The 23,275-nt window shown below is 36.0% G+C and overlaps 1 protein-coding gene across 4 annotated transcripts in view; it reads left to right on the top strand.

The window, feature by feature from the left end:
• The window catches only part of CRIM1 (cysteine rich transmembrane BMP regulator 1), a 197,224-nt gene extending 175,524 nt beyond the window's left edge, over positions 1-21,700 (top strand). For all 4 annotated transcript variants that reach the window (XM_032682577.1, XM_032682574.1, XM_032682575.1 and 1 more), the window contains 8 exons: positions 891-1,012; positions 5,028-5,237; positions 9,304-9,519; positions 11,242-11,463; positions 15,519-15,713; positions 16,719-16,841; positions 18,163-18,350; positions 18,764-21,700. In XM_032682577.1, the coding sequence (XP_032538468.1) occupies positions 891-1,012; positions 5,028-5,237; positions 9,304-9,519; positions 11,242-11,463; positions 15,519-15,713; positions 16,719-16,841; positions 18,163-18,350; positions 18,764-18,940 (1,453 nt within the window). In that variant the 3' untranslated portion in view covers positions 18,941-21,700. The remainder of the gene's footprint in view (positions 1-890; positions 1,013-5,027; positions 5,238-9,303; positions 9,520-11,241; positions 11,464-15,518; positions 15,714-16,718; positions 16,842-18,162; positions 18,351-18,763) is intronic.
• Positions 21,701-23,275: the final 1,575 nt, after the last annotated feature.

Raw genomic sequence — 23,275 nt, 5'->3', positions numbered from 1 at the left:
GGTCAGGACTTCTCCACAGGCTAGCACTAAACACACAGTTTATCTATAAATAGAAAGCATTTAAAAAAAAAAAAAAGCAGCATTCAGCCTCTTACACTGTATCTTGTAAAGAGCAGTAATTTTACTCTATAGTATCACACATTTAGTATACTGATGTACAGAGGAAAATTACAGATTTCTGTATGTGTTTTCTGTATTTAAGTAAGCTGAAACACTTTTTTTTTTAACTAAAGTGTGCACAAAACATTTTTATTAGAAAATCTATGAGAACTACATAGTAAAAGCTTTTTAGAAATGACAGCACATTTTAATGGGCGTAGTATTGTAGTTGTGAATAAGATAAAGATATTTTAAAAACACATTGATGCCGAGCTGATGCCAGTGTTCTCAGGAACCCTGTCTTTGGGATGAACTTCCCCATATTTTTTTGTACACCTGAAAAAAATTTGAACTTTAAACCCTTTTAAGCTAATTGGAAAATAGTCTTCAATTTAAATTCTGGGTTTACATGTAGAATGTAAGTTAGGCACAATGCTTGGCTGGTATTTGTAAAATGATTAATGTTTAATGAAGTCTTCAGATAATTTAATTTTTTAAAAATTGGAAATGAGCACCCTAATCTTGTAATTCTTTACAAAATACATGAATAATTGCACCAAATGAAATTAAACATTTAAAGATAACTATGTATGAAACTGTTTGTAGGAGCACATGCCAGGGTTGGAGACCTGTACATCCCATAGAACCAGTGAATCTAAGGGTGACAATTAACAATAATTTTCTTTAATTATCACTCACTTTTTTTAGGGGATGCTTTTGCTTTAAAGATCATGACATGTAGATATTTAAAGTGTCTTGCTGACCTTTTACAAATTATTTTGGTCATCTAGGAAGAACAAGCACGGCTGTGAAATCTGTCGATGTAAGAAATGCCCGGATCTGCCTTGTGGTAAAATCTGCCCGATGGGCTTCCAGCAGAACAGTCACGGCTGTGTTATCTGCAAGTGTAGAGGTACGTGCAAGTGCATTACCACCTCTAATTACAACTTGTTTTCAAAGCAGTTGGAAAACAGAGCAAAAGAAAAGGAATACTGCACAGAATATGTACAAATTGAAATATGGTAACTGGTGGGGGAGTTGGTTCTACGTTGCTCAAAGGATTGTATTGTTCTGATGGTGTTTGTTATTATCTGTGTGCATCTTGGCTTCAGCAGAAAGCCTCAGCTCTGCTTTCATCTCCCTTTAAAAAGTCACAAAAAATTTGTTATCATTAATAAAAATTGGATCAGGCTCTTAATAAGCAACTGCTAGAAATAAGGTAGTCGAAGGCTTTTTTTTTCATTAGCGATGTTCTTCTTGGCTTCTTCACCATTATCTTTTCTTTACAAACAAGTTTTGGATTTGGTAGATATCCTGTATATTGTCTAAAATGGGAGTGCTGTTTCTTGGACACTTTTCAAGCAATTGTAATGAACAATGAGTAGAGAGAGCACTTGCCCAGCAAAAAGGACTAGGTATTCTTAAGTTAAAAATTTCACAGATTCCACATGCCGAACCTGTAACCATCAAGTTCAAGGTGGATATTGAGATCAGATGTTCATTAGTTGTCTGCTTTATATTTGTGCTGCTTTTAGCATGTCTGTTTTTTAAGATATTTTCAGATTCTGTTTTACATTAATCTGGGTATCAGGCTTCCTTCGTAGCTCATCTCCATGTTTTACATGTAATAGCTTTTCGTTTGTGCTCAGTCTCTTTCTGATCCTCACTGCTCTTTCATGCTTACTTTCTTTGATTCTTACTTGTGTGCTTTGATTTATAGCTATAGTCAAGTAAGTTTGATTACTTTTCCATTGGTTTGTGTAATGATTCTATTCTTACCATTTTTAGCAGCTATTTCTTTTGCATTTTAAAAAATTATAAAATGTAATAGGGTAAGCTATGGGAACATAGCACTGGAAGAAAGTGTATGAGTTCCTGAAGTCACTCGCCTGTAGCTGAAGGCAAACATGCAAGCATATAAATCAGAAATATCCGACATTATCTTTTCTCTACATGACATAATACACTGCAAACAGTTATAACAAAACTTTAAGACTTCTAACAATATAAAAGTTGAAATGTTATAAATGTACTTTGCAGATATGAGAAGCAGAGAGACATTTCACTGACATAAGCTACAATATATGACTTTTACTAGAAATTAAAATTTTAAAAATTAAATAAGAAAGGGTAACTGCTGAAGGGCATTCCATTGAGATAATTCTTATCACTCAGCTTGTCATTTGTCTCCATGTTCACAATCACAACACTTTATTGTCGTGATGCTGTGACGGAACATACGCAGAGTGTTCTCTTAGGTGTGCCATAATTGCATCCCAGACTATAAACAGATGCAATTCTTTGGTCACTAATTATGTGTATGCACACTGTGAAGTGCTTTTCTTAACAAGGGTGAATTTTAAAATAAGCACAAATAATTAGTGAAATTAACTTGATACCTCTCTAAGTATTTACTGTTGTCGTGATCATAAAGATACCAAGCCAAGAGGAATATCATTTCAACATCATGTCATTAGCAACTTTTCAAAGAATAATTAGAGCAATCACCAGTATGTTCCAGGGAAAATGTGAGTCCTTGTTAAAATTTTGACCCAAAATGCCTAAGTAAGAGGAAGGTATGGGTAAATCCTCTGCCTGTGAGTTAGTTCCACTGCCTAAATTACTTCTGCCAGAAATAGCTTACAGCAGGATTAATAGAAGTAGGGCCATAGAAGTACAGGGCTGGGGTAGTCCTTTGGAAAACTGAGAGTCCATTTCTTTGACCTTGAATAAAATAGAGTCTATCTGGATAAGCCTTGACAGATGTTTGTCTAAGATTTAATTTATTAAGAATCTCCACTTTCAAAGGAAAAAAAAAAACAAAACAATCAAATTTCTCTAAAATAATGTTTTCTTGTGGTTAGCAATATATGACATTTTTAAATAAATTTTCTAAAATTTGTCTCCCTTCCTACACATTGAACTGGTTTCTTTTTGTCCTAAGCTTAGAAGACATGTACAACAGCTAAGCACCATTCCCTTTAGAATTTTTGCAACGTTTAAAGAGTTGCAACTGGTGACTCCTAAACATTGTTTTTGACGAGGTGCATTTCTAAGTCAAATAAACCCTGTTACTATGGTTTCTCATCGCTGTTCAAAAACTTGATATTGTACTTTAGCAGTGGTAAAATCTTCAAACTAATAGAGTAGTAGTGTTGCATTTAAATTTATAGTGCTCCTGTACTGGTATCTTAAATTGAACTTGCTTGTTCTGCAACCTTAACACATTACTTACTTCTTTTTGCCTTGTAAACTACTGTATCTCAGATCATTTCAACCATACCTTTAGTTAGCCAGTTATTCCCATTTTGTATTTAGACATTGGGTTTCTTCAAGTATTAGCTTTTGTACTAATTGTAATTAAAAACTGAAAAGTGAAAACAGTCTTGGTGTGTGAACTTAATTTTGAATAGTTGCCTATGTGCTTGCTGTGTTTCTCCAAATTTTGGAGCATACTTTAGAATAGATCAGGAAAAAAGTTTGATTACATCGGATACTTCATTTATCTAGGACTTCCCAGTGTCAATAATAATTTCAATATAGACCAGTATTCCAGTGAAATTAAGTCAAATCAGAATTTATATAATCTGATACTAAAGTATAAAAGTATAGTAACCGAATTTAAATTTTTTATAATATTTTTGTTCATGCAATAGGATGAAGACTGTTCTAAGAAGTACTTTATCCTTGTGCAGCATTTATTTTTAATTCATAAAATGGTATGCTAGTGTAATTTCTGTGTATTGGCTTTCTATTCTGAAAACCAGCCTCAAACTTTGTACCATCTGCTTGTTAGACCACTTTTGATAGATCTGCTGCAGCTGAAGAAGTGCTGACCTACATGTTAGTGTGTAAAAAAAAAAAAAAACAAAACCCAACCCCCCCCCAAAAAAAAACCCACCCCAACCAACCAATCAAAAAGTCAACAAGCAAAAAAAAACAGAACAGAAAAATGGTTACTAAAATTACATATAAACATTGCTACTTTTCATATATCATCCCTTTTTTAGAAGAAAATAAAATGAGGAACTTAATACAAATAACCTTATATATATGTGTGTCAGCAGAGCATCACTGACTTACCAATGAAAACAATTCAGTTCACTGACAAACTGATCCTAAATCCTTCATCATAATAATGATGGAGAGTAGGGGAGTGTTGGGCTCTAAATTCACTCAGTGGATTAACAAAGAGTATATTGAGGCTGAATCCTGCAGCACTTAAATACCCCTTAAGATGCCAATGAGACTTTATCCTCCCTGGACCAACTGCTTGTGTGTTCCAATGGAGTGCAACAGTCCAAGAAGCTACTGTATTCTCATGTCAGTAAAAGCTAAAAAAAAATGAGGGATAAAATTCTCAAAGCAGTTCTCTTCCAAACATCTCATTTATCATAGTAATATAACCAAATAATTTCTCACAAGAAGTACTTTATGTAATATTTCCAATATCTACCTGTTAGCGTTTGCTTGTAATTTTTTATCATTCATAAGACCATCTGTAGCTTTTGTAAATGCTTTTATATTCTACTTGCTATCAGATACATTATAGATAATCTAATATCCTGTGATATTTAAATATTTCATTTTAAATATGTTTCATGCTTTCTCCTATTTCCCTCCATAGCATTTCTCTTTTTTTCTCATGTTATTTAGACAGTACTGCATTTCTGGTGATTGGTATAGGTTTGACAGAAAGAAGTCATTATATTTTCCAAGGAAATAAATTCTACTACATCCTGTCATCCCCTTCAGCATACCTTTTAATTGTTTCCTGTGTGTTGTTACTTTATTTCTAAGTGTAAATGACAGAACTTGGTCTTATATGTGCTTTAAAAATAAATGGAATCCAGGCATGAAATTGGCGTGTTTCTTCCTAAGCAACAGATGCTTATCAGGACACCTCATTTTTCTTTGATTTTGTGCAGAGGCAACGGCTTCTCTCATGCCTCCTGTTAAAACAGGATCTTGCCTGTCGATGGATGGGCGCCGACATGAGAATGAGGAGAGCTGGCACGATGGCTGCAGGGAATGTTACTGTCACAATGGACGGGAAATGTGTGCCTTGATCACCTGTCCCGTTCCTAATTGTGGCAACCCCACCATACATCCAGGGCAGTGTTGTCCATCGTGTCCAGGTAATGTGATTTCTTTTACATCCTTTGTAATCAAGTTTCATTTCACATGTGTTCTGTTTCTTAATACATGAAAATAATCTCATGCATCATTCAGTAATAGGTATAGATGAAGGTTTCTATGCACAAATATAACATGATTACTTGCTGTCGTTAAGATCTCAGCTGTGAAAAATAGCAATTTAAAAATTTAAAGCGTATACATGTTGTGGGTCCTAGCTTGTTAATCTTTGACACACTGAAATCTTTAAACTAGTAAAAGTTTCTACTCTGTTATCTATGATAGCAAATATTGTAATAAGCCATTACATTTTCTTTTTTTGATTTTAAAGTGGAGTTTTATTAAAATTTATCTCCTGATCTATGTTTCACAACCCCTCAAAAGTGTACACAAACAGGTGTCTTAAGTAATTGAATATTATGATTCTGTGTTCTGAGGGAAGGCTCCTGTAGATTATTTCAATGCTTTCAGTGGGAAGACCAAGTACAATTCGTGTTGCATTCCAATACAATTTTAGTAAGTGTTAATATGAAAAACATCTATGAAAAGGTATGGGTAGGGTGTAAGATTAATGCTCTGTTTTCAGAACTATTTCTACAGTGTTTTATGTGCTAAGTAGATTAATTTGCAATACAGTGATATTGTCTATGGTTTTATTGGAAGTCATGTTACAAGTAGGAACAATTGAGGCTCATGAAACTGTTATGAATAGAAAAACAGTAAGACAGCACTAGGAGAATATGAGCAATTATGAATTGTTTCAAATTCTTTGTAAAGAACAGGAAACCCTAAGGGCAAAATAAATAGCCAGATCCACTTTCTGAAAGTGACAGAGAAGACTGCATTCTCCCTGTGGCTTAAGATAACCAATCTCTTTAGATTACTTAGACACATGGTGATCTCCAATCCATTTCACACCTTGTGGTAACTGGAAAAATATAGTCCCCAGAAAGATGCACGACTTCAAAGGTTTGTCTCTCTTTCAGCCTTTTCACAATGATTTGTGTAGTATTTTAGGGGATGGTATACTTCATATGGACGGGGACAGGTTAGCATGTCAGTTCTTTCATTAGATAAACTCAAGATTCAGAATTTTGGTGGGTTGATGTTGATCTCTTTTATAAAAGAGCCACTGCTTGCCCAGCAACATCCACTCCTTTAAGAGAGAGTGTCTGCATAGGCTTCTCTGTCTGACATTGTTCCTGCTTTCAAGACACTGGTCACCTACCTTCTGTGTTAGCAAAGTCATACTTGGTGTAAACTCTTACAGTGCTAGGGCAGACACAGCATTTTAAAGGGATTGCATATATAAGTATACGAATAAGGCCAAATTAGTCTCAGTGTGGTTTTGTTTCCCCCACTGAGGTCTTATATTTGTTAAAAATGTAATTCAAATTTTATTTTGCAATTTATTGATTCCTCACTGATGATTTTAAATAAATATCATGGATTTTAATAGATAGGAATGTGGTTTGGAATTGTGAGATTGTGAGCACGTCACTCAAATGTGTTTGTCATAAGGGTATTGAAATAATTAGCAGTCCTCATGTACTGAGTTTTGAATTGCACTTTTAACCTATCAGCAGGGTACGGGCAACTCTCGCAGGTCATTTTTCAGACTGAAAAAAGTGGTTACATTCAGTTCAATATTTAATTAGTTGTCAACAGAGCAAGAGATACCTTAACTGCTACAATGTTCCTTATAACCATGTTTCTATAAATCAAGAGGTTTAAATGGTTCCTCACAATGCTCATGAAAAGCTCCAGGTTTCCTGTAAGATTCACAAAGCCATTAATTGCTAGTGTTTTGCAGAACCATGCTATGCAGAAAGTGTTCATTTGTTTGACTAGTTGCTCCTTCAGGTTAGTAGTAGTAAATTTGCAGTAGTAGTTGCAAATTTGTAGCAATTCAGTTGCAGTGATATTTCATTATCAGGGCTGCTAAGGAGGCAGTAGGCAATACCATACATACAGCAGTAATATCTAGTTATGCTTTTTTGATAAAGAACAATATATGAGCTGTAGCATAACAGGCCTGTGACTTTGCAGAGAACTAAATGCAAAGCAGATGACTCGGAAAATTTCCAGAAAAAAATTAGCATTGCTTTTGCCATGGTAAGTTAGGATGCCATTGCATAAAATGTAATATATTGTTCCAGCTGAAATAAAAATCAAACAATGACAAGGCAGCAGACTAGCAGTCTCATTTCAGGTAAATGCTGCTGAATCAGGTATGTGGTTCATAAATGTAAGCAATTGGAAAAGCATAGCACAAGCAAATCAGTGAAAGATAAAATAATTCCCTGAAAGAAAAGCATGAGTACTTTGTGAATAAAATAAAATCAGCCAGAGTCAGCTTCCTTCAGTTCTACTGATCATTCTCCAGAAATGACAACAACTAAGTTGGGTGTCTTCCATGTGGCAGTGTCATAGACCAAAGGGCACAAAAGCCATTCTCCAGGCAAGTACAGCAATGATGAAGAGAAGCCACAAATACTGTGTAGGCTTTGGCTTGCTAAATAACTAGAGGAGCTGCTGTCCACTTAATTTTTCTCTCCTTAACCAAGATATTTGGATTAGGATGATGTTCACGTTAGGCATCATTATAATTAAGTAGGAGGGAAAGACAGACCTTCTGAAAGTGATTTAGAGATGTAGCATACTTAGGGAAGTACTTAGCATACTTCCCCTCCATTCATAGTAGCACAGGAAACATGATGCAGTTCAGTTCTTAACAGAGGCACCTAACTTAGCTATCTAATGTTGAATGGGTTGAATTCAGGCTGAAGGACATCACTTAAAAACCTGAAGCTTCACTTTGCAGCTTGTAGCTTTCAAACTCATGGCTTCTGCACCTGAATAAAACATGCTGTGTGAGGCATCTCGATATCTATACACAGTGCATGGAAAAACCTGGTGGACTCATTCCAGGTCCAAATCAACCAGTTGCCTACTACAAGCAGGCAACTATTACTGCCCTTACTGCACCTTATGTGGAGTAGTCTTCAAAGTGTTTTAAGCAGGTTACAAGCACGCTGTTTGTGGCATAACCTTTTCTTGGTGATAAGTGCTTAAACACCCTCAAGGTGCAGGGTAGGATTCTTTTATTCTTTCAATACACCAAGAGGTAAAGAGAGTTCCCCCATTTTTAATGCCCTCTGAAGGGCTGAAGGACCCTCATGCTGAACAAGGGACACAGTTTTAGTTCCTTTCTCAACATGAAGGAAGACAAATCTGTTCTCTAAACTGCTGGAGTGAATCTTTTAGCCAGGGCTGCAGAGGTAATGTAATTAATTGTTTGAAAAGGCAGTAAGGTTCATTTGGTAAGATACAGTTACTGGAAATATGAATCTACACACTGTGGCAGCTCCTCCGGTCCAGTTTTCAAAGATGGGAGATTTCTTTTTTTTCTTTTTTTTTTTCCTTCTTTTTTTGTGCAACATTGATGAAGCACTTCCACCAGTGTTAAGTGCTTATATGTTTTTAGAGGGCTGGGTGGGGGATTCTGTGTTTTTTCTTTTCTGGTGGGTTGGGGGGGTTATTTGTTTGTGTGGGATTCTTGGGGAGTTAGTTTGTTTTGCTGGGGTTTTTTAATGTAGCATCTGTTGGGAAACTTAACTTGAACCTGGACTTCCTTAATCCCAGAGGAGAAGCATACTTACTCATCCTTTCAGGAATTGCACTGATACTAACATTTAGCAGTTAAGAAACTGTCTAATGAGTAGAATTTTTACAGTTACCTCTTGGAATTCCTACATCATCGGTTCGTTTGATTTTTTTTCTGAAATGCCAAATATGCTTGAAGTTACATCTGATTTATATTAACTGGTCTTTTTTCAGAATGATTCTCAAGCTCTTTCTTGTTTATCTTTTTCCCATTTTCCATGAGATGCAGTTGACATAAAGTCAAAAGAGGTTCATCAAGAACCTTTTGTTATGTATTATTTTCAGTAATAACATTATTGAAATATATTTTCAACAATAACAGAAATTCTTAATCTTGGGTACAGTTGTTAATTATTAGAATCACAGTTGATTTTGCCTGTCTACCAATTCTGTTTTTCCCAGATGAAATAATCGTGCAAAAGCCAGAGCTCACCAGTCCATCGATCTGTCACGCTCCTGGTGGGGAATACTTTGTAGAAGGAGAGACATGGAACATTGATTCTTGCACACAATGTACATGCCACAGTGGACGCGTCCTGTGTGAGACTGAAGTCTGTCCACCTCTTCTTTGTCAAAACCCCACCCGCACACAGGACTCCTGCTGTCCACAGTGCCCAGGTATGTGCTGACAACCAGCTTTCATCAGAGCCCTTCCCTGATCTGAGAATATGATGTTTCAGTATGAGAATGTTTCTGTACGTGCACAGTTGGGTGTTGAGGTGCCTTTGTTTTTAAGTAGTGAGGAGTGAGAGCCTTCAGGTCTCTAATTCAAATGCCGCCTGACTGTGTGCAAGAGAGATCTTAAGTGTAAAGAGGAGCTGTGGCCCTAAACTTTGAACATCTTTTAAGGCAATCTAGTAATGTAAGGGTTGTGTGAGAACCAGAATCCTTAGTTGAAAGGTTTATGAAATAGGCACTGGAAACATGCACTCGTTTATGGAGACATACAGGATTAGAGAAACTTTGAAAGCAGTCAAAGTGTTAGGTAGATACAGGCTTGTTTCTTTTCCTTTCTACATGCCTTGGTTTCTATGAACCTCCTTATTACTATCTTGTCTATTTGGGATTTGGTCTCAAAAATAGTTCTGTTTGCTTTTACTTTCACATGGTATGATTTGAGAGTGACTTGAAGGCAGCTGAGTAATATCAAAGCATTCCAGCCCAGCAGGTGTGCCAGATTCCTCTTAGACTGCCTCACAGTGTAAAGAAGATAACAAGATTTGCTTTCCCTCCCCCCCAGGAAAGATATTTGATTATAAATGAACATGAATTCCTATTTCACGTAACAAATGGGGGAGCTTATTGCAGTGGAAATTTACTACAAACCTGTGAATTGTATGTACACTTGCTGAGAAAATGTCTTTATTAAAACCAAAATCTAAAAATTTTACTTTAGGAAAAAAAGAAAAGTTAGGTTTTGCTGTTAGGTTTTGCTACAGAGTGTTGTTTTGGGTGTGGAGGTTTTTTCTGATAAAATATTTTCAGCCAGTTCTTCTGCCTTCCATTTTTCTCATTATTAATGACAATGAATATTTGCTTAACTTGAAAATACTGTTTTGAAGGAGTTGATCTTTCCTCACTGGCTATATACTGAACTTAATCTCATAGATTAATGCAGTTAGATTGAGAACCTGATCTGAATACTCTCATGAATCATTTATTTTCTTCTTCTTCTCTTATACTTTATCTGTACATACAGTCCTGTTTCTTGATTCATAATGTCTGTTAAGATACAGCTTAATTGCAGAAATAGGTCTTCTCCATGGGTGGGCATGAGAATTAAAGGAAACCCATTGGCATCAGGCTGCAGCCTGATCAAATTCCATTTGTTTCTCAACAGCTTATAATTAGCTCATCTAAGTCCACTGGTGAAGGTGACAGCAGCATAATAGCTTTTCACTTTGCATCATTCTAAGATTTGGACTGTTATGGTAGAAGCTGGGATTCAAGTTTTAGATTTAAAATTTAATCTCTCTTGTTTAAGATGAATTCCTATATACCTTGCAATTCAGAGTGGCTTTTTTAGGTGCTGATTCAGATGGTGATTATTTTGTTCTTTGCTGTCCTTTTTCCAATGTGTTTTGGTTTGAGTTTTTTGTTTGTTTGGGTTTTTTTTTTTTTTGAAACTCAATAAAGGTCTACATATTATGCTAGAGCACATCATGAGGTCTTCATCACATGTAAGGACTGAAGAGGCATGAGACTCTGTCCTACTTTTGTTGAAGTAGTGAGCCAGTGTGTTCCATTGTGTTCTTCAAGAGTGACCTCTTTGTTAAGGAATTATGACAGAAGTTAGTTAGCCACTGTAAGTTAAATAACTTAATCTGTTTATATTTACAGATGAGCCTCTTCAGCCCTCCTCATCAAGCAACGAGAGCATGCCCAGTTACTGCAAAAACGATGAAGGAGATATTTTTCTGACAGCTGAGTCCTGGAAGCCCAATGTGTGCACTAGCTGCATTTGCATGGATGGTGTGATTAGATGCTACTCAGAGTCTTGCCCACCGGTATCCTGTGAGAGACCTGTTTTGAGAAAGGGACAATGTTGTCCTTACTGTATTGGTGAGCAAATAAAAATAGTTAACTTGCTGTTCCCTTCTCGGGAGTAAGAAAGAAGTTTTATTACCAAATTGAAATATGTTTCCCTTGGTTTGGGGAGATGCAGTTTGTGCCTCCAGTTGAACTGGAGAGTGAAATATGCATAGGGAGCTTTGAGGATCATGATTTGTGGTTTTTTAGGTAGAAGTGCATGGAGATACACATGTAATTTGCCTACAAACTCAAGGGGACATCCTCCTGAAATTTTGGTAATACACCTTATTAGATGAAGACATTACACAAAAATTGTTTTATTTAAAGGAAGATTTGCCAGGTAACATAGGTTATGTTGAGATTTGTGTGATAATATGAGGAAAACATTAATTATGAGTGCAGAAGGTGAGGTGTGAAGCATTATGAAATTGCACGGAACTAGAACTGTGGAACTAGAACTTCAATGGATGCTGTAGATAGTGGAAATTGCCAGGCATTTTTAAAGTTGCAGAGTTTGATATTATTGATCACTTTTTTGTTTTATGTTGAATAGGAGTATTTATTTAAAGATTACTTTTTTTTGAGTTCATAGTAAGTACAAAGGCTGTAGAATGGAAGCTGCTAATAGAGAAAAATTGGATAGCTTACTTACCTTCATTTCCAAAAGTAGCAGGGGGATATAGAGTAGACAAGAGTTCCATAAAAAGGAATGTAGTAAAATTGATGGGCTTTAAATGTTTAATTGAACATGTGAATCAACTTGCCCATCTATAAACAATACGATTCTCCTTTGGAAACATGTCAGAAAGGTTGTGAAGTACTTTCAGACATGTACCATTGATACAACCGTTGAAATCTTTAATTCATTGCAGATAAACCAGCTTTAATAATAGATGATACAGTTTTATATGATGTACAAGGAATTCCATGAAAGAATGTCTGAAAAAGTTACAAAGTATCCAATTTTCAGTTGCCTTTGGAATCATACTTAGATTCCTGATGACGACATTTCGAGGGGAAAGTTCTATGTTATCCTATCACTGTTTCTTCTTATGGTTTGCATAAAAAATGGAGAGAATTTAGAATTTCTTTGGCTTTTAGACTTTCTGCAGGCTTTTCTTCCAGTGATTGACTTTGAGCCATAAAAATAAATTTTAATTCAGAAAACATTTTAACATTAAAAAAAATACAGAATGTATGCAGAGTTGGGCAATCAAACCAGTAAGAGTCAGAACATGAGTCTTAGTATTGTAGTGGAGAATGCTTGGGTGAGGAAGGGACTAGTGCCATGAACTACAAAAATGAAACCTCTAAAACTTGTTGTCTACACCTTACATGTCAAGTTTGCAAATATATACACACAACATGTAGATATGGCTTTAATTAATTGACTTTGAATCCTTTATAGTTGCATAATATTACAAATACTTAAATGTGTGAGCTATAAAAGCTTAATGATTTTTTTTAGTAGCAACTGATTAGCAATACAAAATATAGAAGCCAGATTTTAATTAATGCTTAGATATGAAGATTTTCAGTTATGATACATTTTAATAATCTAAGTTGTACTATGTTTTGTGGTCTAAGCACATCTTTGTACAGATTATTCCTACCTGTTTTCATGTAATAGTTGATAAAATGTTTAAAATCATAGAATCATTTAGGTCAGAAAATACCTTTAAGATTGAGTCCAACTGTTAACCCAGCGCTGCCAAGTCTGCCACTAGATCACATCCCCAAGTGCTGTGTCTGTACATCTTTTAAATACTTCCAGGGGTGGTGACTCAATCACTTCCCTGGGCATAGGCAAACTCTGTGGAAACAGGTCTTCTTCATTGATTGGAACTTCAAAAATTATGTATGCTTTTAGCACTGTATTTTATTCTGCTTCTTTCTGGATCCAGTTCGTATAAATTCAAATTCAAAATTTTACAGGCCTTGTTCTTTGAATCCTCAAAGTCATCCTGTGTATTTAACATTTTTCTTTTTCTTACAAAGACAGATTCATTTGGAAAAATAATCTTCTAGTTTAGAGAGGATAAAGGGGTGCATCTGTTTGATTAGAGACAAGATCACTCTTCTGCAGAAAACAGAGCAATGACTGTTTACCAGATGAGACTGATTTTCTAGTACAGCTAGAGGAAATTTGAAAGAAGCAGGTAGAGCTAGACACAGCAAGACTCATTTCCACTATCCTTGAGCACCTATTGGTGTTGTGGTCTTCATCTTCATCCTTGTTTATACTTGCATAGGGATGGACACCAAAACAGGAGACACATACAGGATAATACTTTATTAGGACTTCAAAATTTCCTCTTGAGGTTTAATGGTACAACACTGCTATTGTGATTTTACCCTTGTTTATTCTTCTAAAAACTATTTACTGTGTTAAATTGTGATGTGTTCCTCACAAACTTGCAAAACTCTGAGCGAGTTAAAGGACTTTTCCAGACAAACCAGCTGCTAAATTGAAGAAGGTATCCCGAGTGGGGCAAGGTAGCACTTCGGAAGCAAATCAGCCCTGAGTGCCCAGGCAGTACACAGCTTTATGTCTGCATAGGCAATGAGCAGGAGAGGAGTGTTTGGGCCTCACCCTTGTCCCCAACCACATCTGCTTGCTGACTAACACAGGGCTCCACTGGCTCTATGTCAACATGCACATCATCTGGATAAAAACCTAATGAGCTTTCTGCACCTTTTCCTCCCACTTTTCCTTTCCCATATGCACCCAACATTTACTTATGAAATCTTCTACTTGGGGAGGTTGGGACCCATACTTATAGCCATAGAAGCCATGGGATACCCATACCAAGGATCTCTGGAACCCTTTGTGCTTTTCAGATAATTCTATTAGTATTATCTTCTTTTGCATTTGAATTTATTCTGTCCAGATCTGTTGCACTGGTCTGCTGACTGCTAACCTTGTTGTTCCAGATTATGTCAGGCTATTATGTTGTCACTAATTAAAACCTTTACTAATGGCCAAATTATTTAATAAGGGTTTTTTATTTATATTTGACAGGTAATTCTAACTGAAATATTTAAATATGTCATCTGTTTGAATGTTAAACCAGAATTTATCCGATGGTTTAAGAAGTTTGTGATTTCATTCTGTAACATCCTGCATATGTTTAATGTGCAAATTCATGTCATCAGCAGGTTTATTTCATCATCATAATTTTTGCCTCTAAGAAATAAAGGTAGTAAGAAGCTAAGATGAAAATGAGGTGCTGCTTGGCTTTTGGAGCTTCTGTTTTGTGGTTTTATTTTGGTTATCTCTAAAGTGCTACAACAGCAAAACACTTCCTAGGCTAAGCAATTCATTACTACCTTTGCAGTGAAATAGAAGTTATACTGAAGACCACCTAAAAGGCTTGCATAGGATGCAACATTAAAAAAATGGTGTACTGAATGCTTAGGCAGAAAGATCACACTGATTTCCCATTTATATAATACTAAGCGTGAAAAAATGTACTGAGTTTAGTTATTGCCCTTTTCCTGGGGTTGACACAGTTGCAGGGAATGATCAGATTCTCTTCAAATGTGTTTTATCATAAGATATAGTCTAAGCACTTCTAGTTATTTCATCTGCAAATTGCTTCATCCTTCTTGGCATCCTGCCTAATCTGGTTTTTTTCCTGTGTTCTAGACCAACTTCATCTTTCTCAAACCTTGCGAATTAGAAATTTAGGTGGTTAGGAGATTTTTTTCTTAGTTTAACAGGATTTACTAGGAAACAAGGAGGAAGAGGAGTAGTTGGCAGTCTCAAATAGTCAAACATAAAAGAATCAGTTCTTCATTTTCACAGCATTTTTTATATCATCTTTTCATGTCCCAGTCATCTTTCCTCTAGCCTCTTGCATTAAGAACATGAGGAGAAGCAGCCCAGGCTAATTATATACTTCATAAAGCAGCAGAAATGACATCTTTTTAACAAAGATTTTCTGAAAGATGAAGAGAGAGTCTTTTAATTACAGTTGGGATTTCTTTGTAGCAATCATTTCACTTCTGCGTTTAGGGAAAAAATCAGATTTTTGTGTAATTAGCCTTTACTGCATGATCACAGCACTGTTTTCCTTCAACAGAAGATGCAGTTCCAAAGAAAGTCGTCTGCCACTTCAGTGGAAAAACATACGCAGATGAGGAACGCTGGGACATTGACAGCTGCACACACTGCTACTGCCTGCAGGGTCAGACTCTCTGCTCCACTGTCAGCTGCCCACCTCTCCCATGTGCTGAACCCATCAATGTGGAGGGAAGCTGCTGTCCCATGTGTCCAGGTAATGTGATGTGGCAGCCCAGTTCACTGTGATGCTGGTTTACCAGGACCAATAATAAGGGGGGGTTAAATTGTTTTTTGAATGTCAGTCCATGTTTGAACAGTACCACAAAGACAACGGAGTTTTAGACTTCAGGAAAATTAATATTCTTAACAGATAGGCACATTGTGCAAAGACATAGTTTGAATTTCACTTATTCTGAGAACTGTGAATTCAAAAATCAGTTGCTTGCCCCGCTTTGTCCTTCCACAAGGTTATGGAAATATGTTAATGAAGTGGGAAAATTAATATTCTTACATCTCTGCAGATTATGTCACAGTGATTAATATTTGTCTTTTCTGAGTGTCTTCGTTACTTTTCAAATACCACATTGCTTTATTTATCACTTTAACTTGGCTTAAAAGCAATATGAAATTGTCTTGGCGATGGGCAGAAGGGTCATAAGAATTGCAACTGGTTTTTAATGTAAGTCCTGACATACTTCTGCAGAAGTTTGCTCACCTTAGTCAGCTGGTAACTACTTCTGACAGGACAACTGAGGAGATTCAGCAGTACCACCTCTTGCAGTTCCCCTGCTTTGAGAATTGCAAATAAAGGAAGGCAAAGAACCCAGCAGTGACTGTTTACATATCAGCTGGGAAGATGTAGCCTTCCCTTCTTATTTCTTTTTTTTTTTCTTTTTTTTTTTTTTAATATTGCAGAGGAGCAAGCCTGTAGTGAAGCATGTATTCTGCAATGGTATTTTCAAAAGCAAATTTGTCCACATCACTCCATCATCCCATTCACATTAGGATAATGATAATGGCAGCAGGCATCTATCCTGCATACATTACGAAACAAGTTTTAAACAAAATCCCAGACTAATAATGATGAAAATTCTGAAACAAATAAAAGAATTCATAGGACAAAGCACTGCAGATGGCCGAGTGTATTTCCTGAATTAAGAGCAGCACTGAGAAGTTAAGCAGCCTGTAATTTGTGAAACACATTTATCTCATTTCACAGAGATGTATGTACCTGAACCCACTAACATTCCCATTGAGAAGACAAATCATCGAGGAGATGTTGAACTAGAAGTACCAAACTGGCCAACACCAAGTGAAAATGACATAATCCACATTCACAGAGGTGAGATTTGACACAAACTGGGATAACACAGGCCTGTTTATTCCCCATGTTTAATGCATCTACTTGTTCTATTCAGGTAGCATCTATGTAATGCTTTGAAAAGGTGGTTGTCTGAGAATATTCTTCAGTGCATAACTCTTACATGCATTTTGCTTTGAGTAAAGATGAGTCAGTCTATTAAATTACATTTATGCAATTTGGTCTCATTATCATTCCATCTTCTGCATGGAAGAAACATCTGTGTTGGTATGATGGAGTTCTGCAATGTCTTTTCTGATTCAAAAACTAGAAAGAAGACCATTGGAGTTGATAGACCCTAATTTGATTTTCTTCTATTGATAAACAAACATGGAAAACATGTACCACAGCTTAACATGTATCGTAGGCAAATGTCAGAGCTTAAAAAAAAAAAACATCTCAGGTATAATGAGACAAAGCTAATAAAGTTGTCTAAGTATGTAAATATATCTTTTATTTAAAACTGTGCTGCAATCATTATTCCAGGGAAGAGGAAGCACTCTATGACACTGTCTTTAACCGTTCGTAATTGAAGAACAACCTAAACTTGTGTGTATTTTTTTTAAATCTGAGGATGACCTCATAGCATACTATTGTTTGGAGAAAGGATGCATGAAATTTAACTGCTTTACAAAGTTCTAAGCTTACACTTTTATAATTACAGCTTTTTCATTTCTCACAGGCATTAGTAGCTGGGTTGCAACTATCCTGGCTAGGGATTATAAACACACATTGCAAAGTGTGGAATTTTTTATATGTAATTGAAAATTACCATTCTTTGAAATTACATGCAAAACTTCTTACATTCTAAGTAGACTGCCAGTGGTCTGTTTTCACAGAGTGAGTGGTGAAAGTATTGTAATATGGTCTCAACACATGAGAGAGCAAACACATCATATTTGTCCTACTGGTTTTAAAAGTTAAGGAAAAAAAAAAGACTTCCATCAACGTGGAAACAGACTGATTTTTTGGTTTTTTTAATAAATGGGAATTTGGTTGTGATCAGATAAGATGATGCAAACATAATTGAGCTACAAGGTTATTGTCAGACTTGTTCGTTATTGTGCTTTAGATTCCTGCTATTTCCTCTCTTTTTGATGGCCTTTTGCTGCCTAATATAGTCACTACACAAGGTACTAGCTTTTGGTTGTTCTAATTTATATCCATAAGGTGACATTTCAGGAGTGAAAGTCCAAATTCATATGAGTGGCAAGACGTACGACTGAGACTTTTGGAATTACATCCTTCATTATGGCCAAGGCCCATTTGTAATCGCTAGCAAATGCTCACACTTGCCTTCCAGATATGAACCATCTCCAGGGAGAGTACAGGAGTGGCAGTGGGCCGCACCCCAGTGAGGATGCCTCGGTCGGCTCTGTTGCCTTGGTGACAATTCCAATCATGATAGCACTGTTACTGATCATCGTTCTCCTGCTCATCAATCAGAAAAAGCAGTGGATTCCTGTGTCCTGCTACAAAGCTCCAACAAAGGTGCTGTGTTTCTGTCTATTTCCAGACTTTCACATTTTTTGGAAACCAGGAACAAAACATTGCTGTAAATGTTCAGCAATAAAGAGGCTGTTGAAGTCTTGGAAACAAGCCACTGCACACATGGTGCGACAGGTTAAGCCCTTGCGTGGTGCTAGATTAACAGAGAACAGTTTAACCAGCCCAGCTGGGATATGAGAATACCAGAGCTCCATTCAGAAGACAAAAAATGGTGATTCTAAAGAGAGTGTTGGTCTGTTACTGTGCCTGGCATAAGCGTTTACCAACTTGGGCAAAAGTCTAGTTTCTTTCATTGCCAGCTTTATTTCATTTTGTGCTTGAATGAAAAGAACTTTTTTAATTATGTATGGACTACAAAAATTGTTTAACTTAGTATTTCCTTTCTCTTTTAACAGCCCTCTTGCCTAAATAATCAACTGGTGTATGTGGACTGCAAGAAAGGTACCATGGTCCAGGTGGACAGTTCTCAGAGGATGCTAAGAATTGCAGACCCAGATTCAAGATACAGTGGATTTTACAGCATGCAGAAACAGAACAACCTACAGGCAGATAATTTCTATCAAACAGTTTGAAGAATTGCACCCTTACCAAGGATTAAGAAAGAGAGAAGAGAGAGAGAGAAAGAGAGAGACAGTCTGCTATTAAAATAAAACTAGAATTGTGCACTTGCTTAGTGGATTGTATTGGATTTGTGACTACATGTACAGCTCTAAGACCTTACTGGGATGAGCTCTGACTCCTGCAATGTGCCAGAAAAAGCATTCCCACTTTTCCTTGAGATAACTGACCAAGTGTTTTCTTAGAACCAAAGTTTTAAAACTTGTTAAGATGTATTTGCTTGTAACATAGCTATAGAGGTTTTTTGGGAGGGGGAATCAGGGGCTAGGGATAGGCAATGAGGTAAAAGGAAGCTTCATAGAAGAAAAGCTGGTCATGCTTGGCTAGACAAGAAAACAAACTGCCGAGCAGCAGGATAGTGGTTTTCCTTGTTGCTCTGAAATTGCATCTGTTGCACCCAAAGCCTAACCCCAGATGAAAAAAATATGAAAAGGTCTGATTTTTTTTTTCAGCTGTTGCTACAGTAATATACTCCTAGAACAGAATTTGTCACATCACAGGTGTGGTGTAGCTGCAAATATTTTTCTATATGATGAGAAGCTGCAGTAGTTAATGAAATAGCAAGGAAAAGATTATAGCAGAAAATAAAGGGTGGGTTTATTAAGGATGTATAAAATTATATCTTGTGCTGCTTTTTGGTTTTATTTTTGTTTTCTTCAAAGCTGATTGGCTAGATTAGCCAGACTTCAGCAGAGTTAGCAAATGACTGAGGCCTAAGTAATTCCTGATATGAGCACTGGATCTTTTGACAGCAGTATTGAAAGAAGGAAGGAAAAGTCAAGAACACCATGCAGTTCCAGGGGCTTTTGTTTGTTTGTTTTGTCTGTTGTGGTTTTGTTTTGTTATTTTATATCAATCTCTGGTTGTTCATACAGGAGAAGGAAAAATATTTTTGTTGGACAAAGCTCTTGCTTACAAGAGAGTAAAAAAGAGACTGTTTTAAGGTTGTTGTTTTTTTTCCTGTTGATGTTCTTATTTACTGGTATGCAGATTTAGAAACTACTTCCATGCTAGGAAGCTGCTTAATTTTAATTGTATATTACTCAAGCACCTTTTTTGAAGCTCAGAAAAAAAGGAGATCATGCTTCTTTAAACTTTAGCATTATAGGAATATTTATGTAAATATAATTATGCTAAAAACAACAAAAAGTATTTGTATGTTTGTGTATATATATGTATATACACATGCATGTGGGTATACATATGTATATATACATGCATGTGTATATACACTATACATATATATACTGTATATATAAAATACTATGTATACAGTATATATTTTTTCTATTTTTTTTTCTTGTTGAATGTATTTTTATCTGAGAGAGATTTTACCCAGAGCAGAAACAAATAACAGGCATTTCATATCAATGCTTAATCGCTTGTGAGTTTAGGAAAGACAAGAAAAGAGCATCTCATTCTACCTACAGTTTGATTTGATTTGATTTGATTTGATTTGATTTGATTTGATTTGAAAGTGTTTGTGTGTGTGTGTGTGTGTGTGTGTGTGTGTGTGTGTGCACTCTTGTGTTGGCGTGTGTACAGTATGTGCACGGTTATAGCAGTAAGCGTTGCTCTTGCTACTTGCTACATTTCAGGGTGTTTCTTATTTTTCTTTTCCTGCTTAGCCTTAAAAAGGCTTTTTAATGAATGCATTGGCTAGAGACACTGATGACAATATACATGCAGCACTAATCAACTCCATAAAATAACACCATGAGCTCCTGGATTTTAGGGGTTTTTTCTTTTTTTTTTTTTTTTTCAAACAATTGTTTGAAACAACTACTGGAATATTGTCCACATTAAGCTGGAAGTTTGTTGTAGCTTGCCTCATTTATAACTCTGACTGTATAATACAATGTTACTTTCCAAACAGGTCTTGGCACTTTTATACTAATTACCCATTTGTGCATTGCCTTTTTTCTTTTACAAATGCTTCTCATAAGAGACACAGATACCCAGTATGCTTAATGTGAAAAGAAAATGTATTTTTTGTAAAGGAACTCTCAAGTATTGTTCTAAATACTTGGTCAGAGGTTGCTGAACTTTAAAACTGAAAAAAAAAACCTAATTTATTATTATAATGACCTAATTTATTAATCTGAAGATTAACCATTTTTTTTTGTTTTAGAATATCAAAAAGGTGTTCTAGCTGTTTGCATCAAAGAAAAAATAGGTGTATCATTAAGGGTCAACATTTTTTCTGCTTATATAACTTCAGTTTCCAACCACCAGTAAGAAAAAATGTGGTCTCCCCAGTGTTTTGTACTCAATCTGATGTTGAAACAGAGATGTTTCTGTCCAGTTACTGCAGAGATTTTGTCAAGACAAAACATCCATTCCTTGCATAAGAGTAAGCAGTCTTTATCCAGAAATTGTAAATGCTTGCTTTTGTTTTACAATCAAGGCCATATTCTGAAAATATTAGCAGGATATAGGACATGGTGTAAAATGTTTTTTTTTTATTATTATTATTTTATTATTATTATTTTAAAGATATGATTTATCCTATGTGCTGTATCCATTACACTCTTTTACTTTGGTTCCTGTTGTGCTCTTGTAAGAGAAATGCAGATATAATTTTCTGAAAAATAGATGCATATGTGGCACTCGGAGTGCACTGCGGTTCAGCAGATTGCTTGTTTACTTTTTTAACTGTAAGGCGGTTTCTTGTAATTTGGCTCTTGGCAGCACAATAAAAAGTTTTAAACCTATTGATGTGTATTTTCTTAAATGTTCACATTTATTGCTTCCACACACTAGTCCTTGAAACATTAGCTTATAGATTGATATTATGGGGGGTAGGAACTTGTTTTATTGTTATGCTGACCTGAAATTGGAACAGCTCAGAACACACTGTGGGTGAAGAACAGTTTGCAGTTACAGAAAGTTCTGCATATTATACTAAAGAATTTTAACATCGGAGAGCTTTGTGGAATTCCAAATACTTTCAGCATTCAGTAAAGATGAATCTCTCAAATGCAAAGTTAGGCCTCTGCCCTGCCATGGAGAGCATGTGATCTAGTCGTACCTGTCAGAAAGCTGTGCTTAATCATACGAGACCCTGATACAAGGTCCTATAAAAAGTGTGGGGAATCACAATTTGTACTTCATGGACTTCCTGAGCCACAGATCATTTATTTATCTATTAGCATATAATGTTTTTTTCTTCTAGTAATTTGTAAGTTAATGGACTTGATGCAAAGTTCTGGTATGTAACTTCCTGAGGCAAGGCGGTTTTCAGCTTGACTACATGCTGTGTGAACAACTTTTTTCTTTTCTTTCTTTGAAACCATCTTCCTAATGGTTTCATTTAATATCCCTGATACTGCATTCAAATCAGCAGCAGATCAGTATCTGTATGCCACCTGTTAATTTAGAGACCCATATCTTGTCTCCATTTTTTTTTGAAAAGCTGAATATACAGTTCTTTGGGAGCAGTTCCATACCTTATGGCAAATCTTGCCATTCTTTGTACTTCTCATTCATGTACTTCCCTGTACATCCTTTTAAGATGAAGGGTAAGGATTAGGGTCCACATTGTTCAAACATGGTACTCCCTGGATTTAGCATCGTATTTACAGTTTAGATTGCTACTCCCACTGCGTTAATGTTCTTGCAGCGCTAGCTGCAATAATCCAAAATGCCCAAGTACTAATAGTTACTGTGAAGCCCATAATTGACTTTGGCTAGGATAGATCAGTATTTATTTGCATCCCTTTACATTTACATATGCTGAATTTCCTCTCCTTTCCTAGTTAGCTGTTTCACCATTTTTGCTCCTTCCCAACACTAAGGCTACGGATGACATATGTGTTCTAGAAGACCATCTTCAAACTCTGCAAACATTTTTATTTTTCATCAGAATGAAACAGAAAACATCACTGCATCCACATTTGAACACTCAAAGTAGTCCTGGTCTCCTTTGCCTTACTCGCACTGAAAGGATCATATTTGGAATGCCTCTGCCCACCAGTGTTTGTCAGCTTGAAAAAGCTATAGCTGAGTAGGATAGAATGCAAATCCTTTAAATCACCTCAGTAGCATACAGATGCTTAACAAGGAAAGCATTTGCTCCTTGCTGTGTTTCTTTCCAAACATCATGTAGGAAGTACAAAAAGAAACTTCAAAGAGGCTCAAATCAACTTCAGGAAGTTAAGCAGAGAAAATTCCTGGTATGTACACTGGGATATCAAAAGTTTATAGGGGCTCCAAAAAAAAAAAAAACCCACAAAAAAACCCCAAACAAAAACAAACAAACAAACAAAAAAACCTAAATAAAACCTGGA

Source organism: Chiroxiphia lanceolata, chromosome 3 (genome assembly GCF_009829145.1).
Source record: "Chiroxiphia lanceolata isolate bChiLan1 chromosome 3, bChiLan1.pri, whole genome shotgun sequence".
NCBI classification, from domain to species: Eukaryota; Metazoa; Chordata; class Aves; order Passeriformes; family Pipridae; genus Chiroxiphia; species Chiroxiphia lanceolata.
The sequence above is the reverse complement of the archived record's forward strand: the minus strand, read 5'-3'. Positions and strand labels throughout refer to the sequence as shown.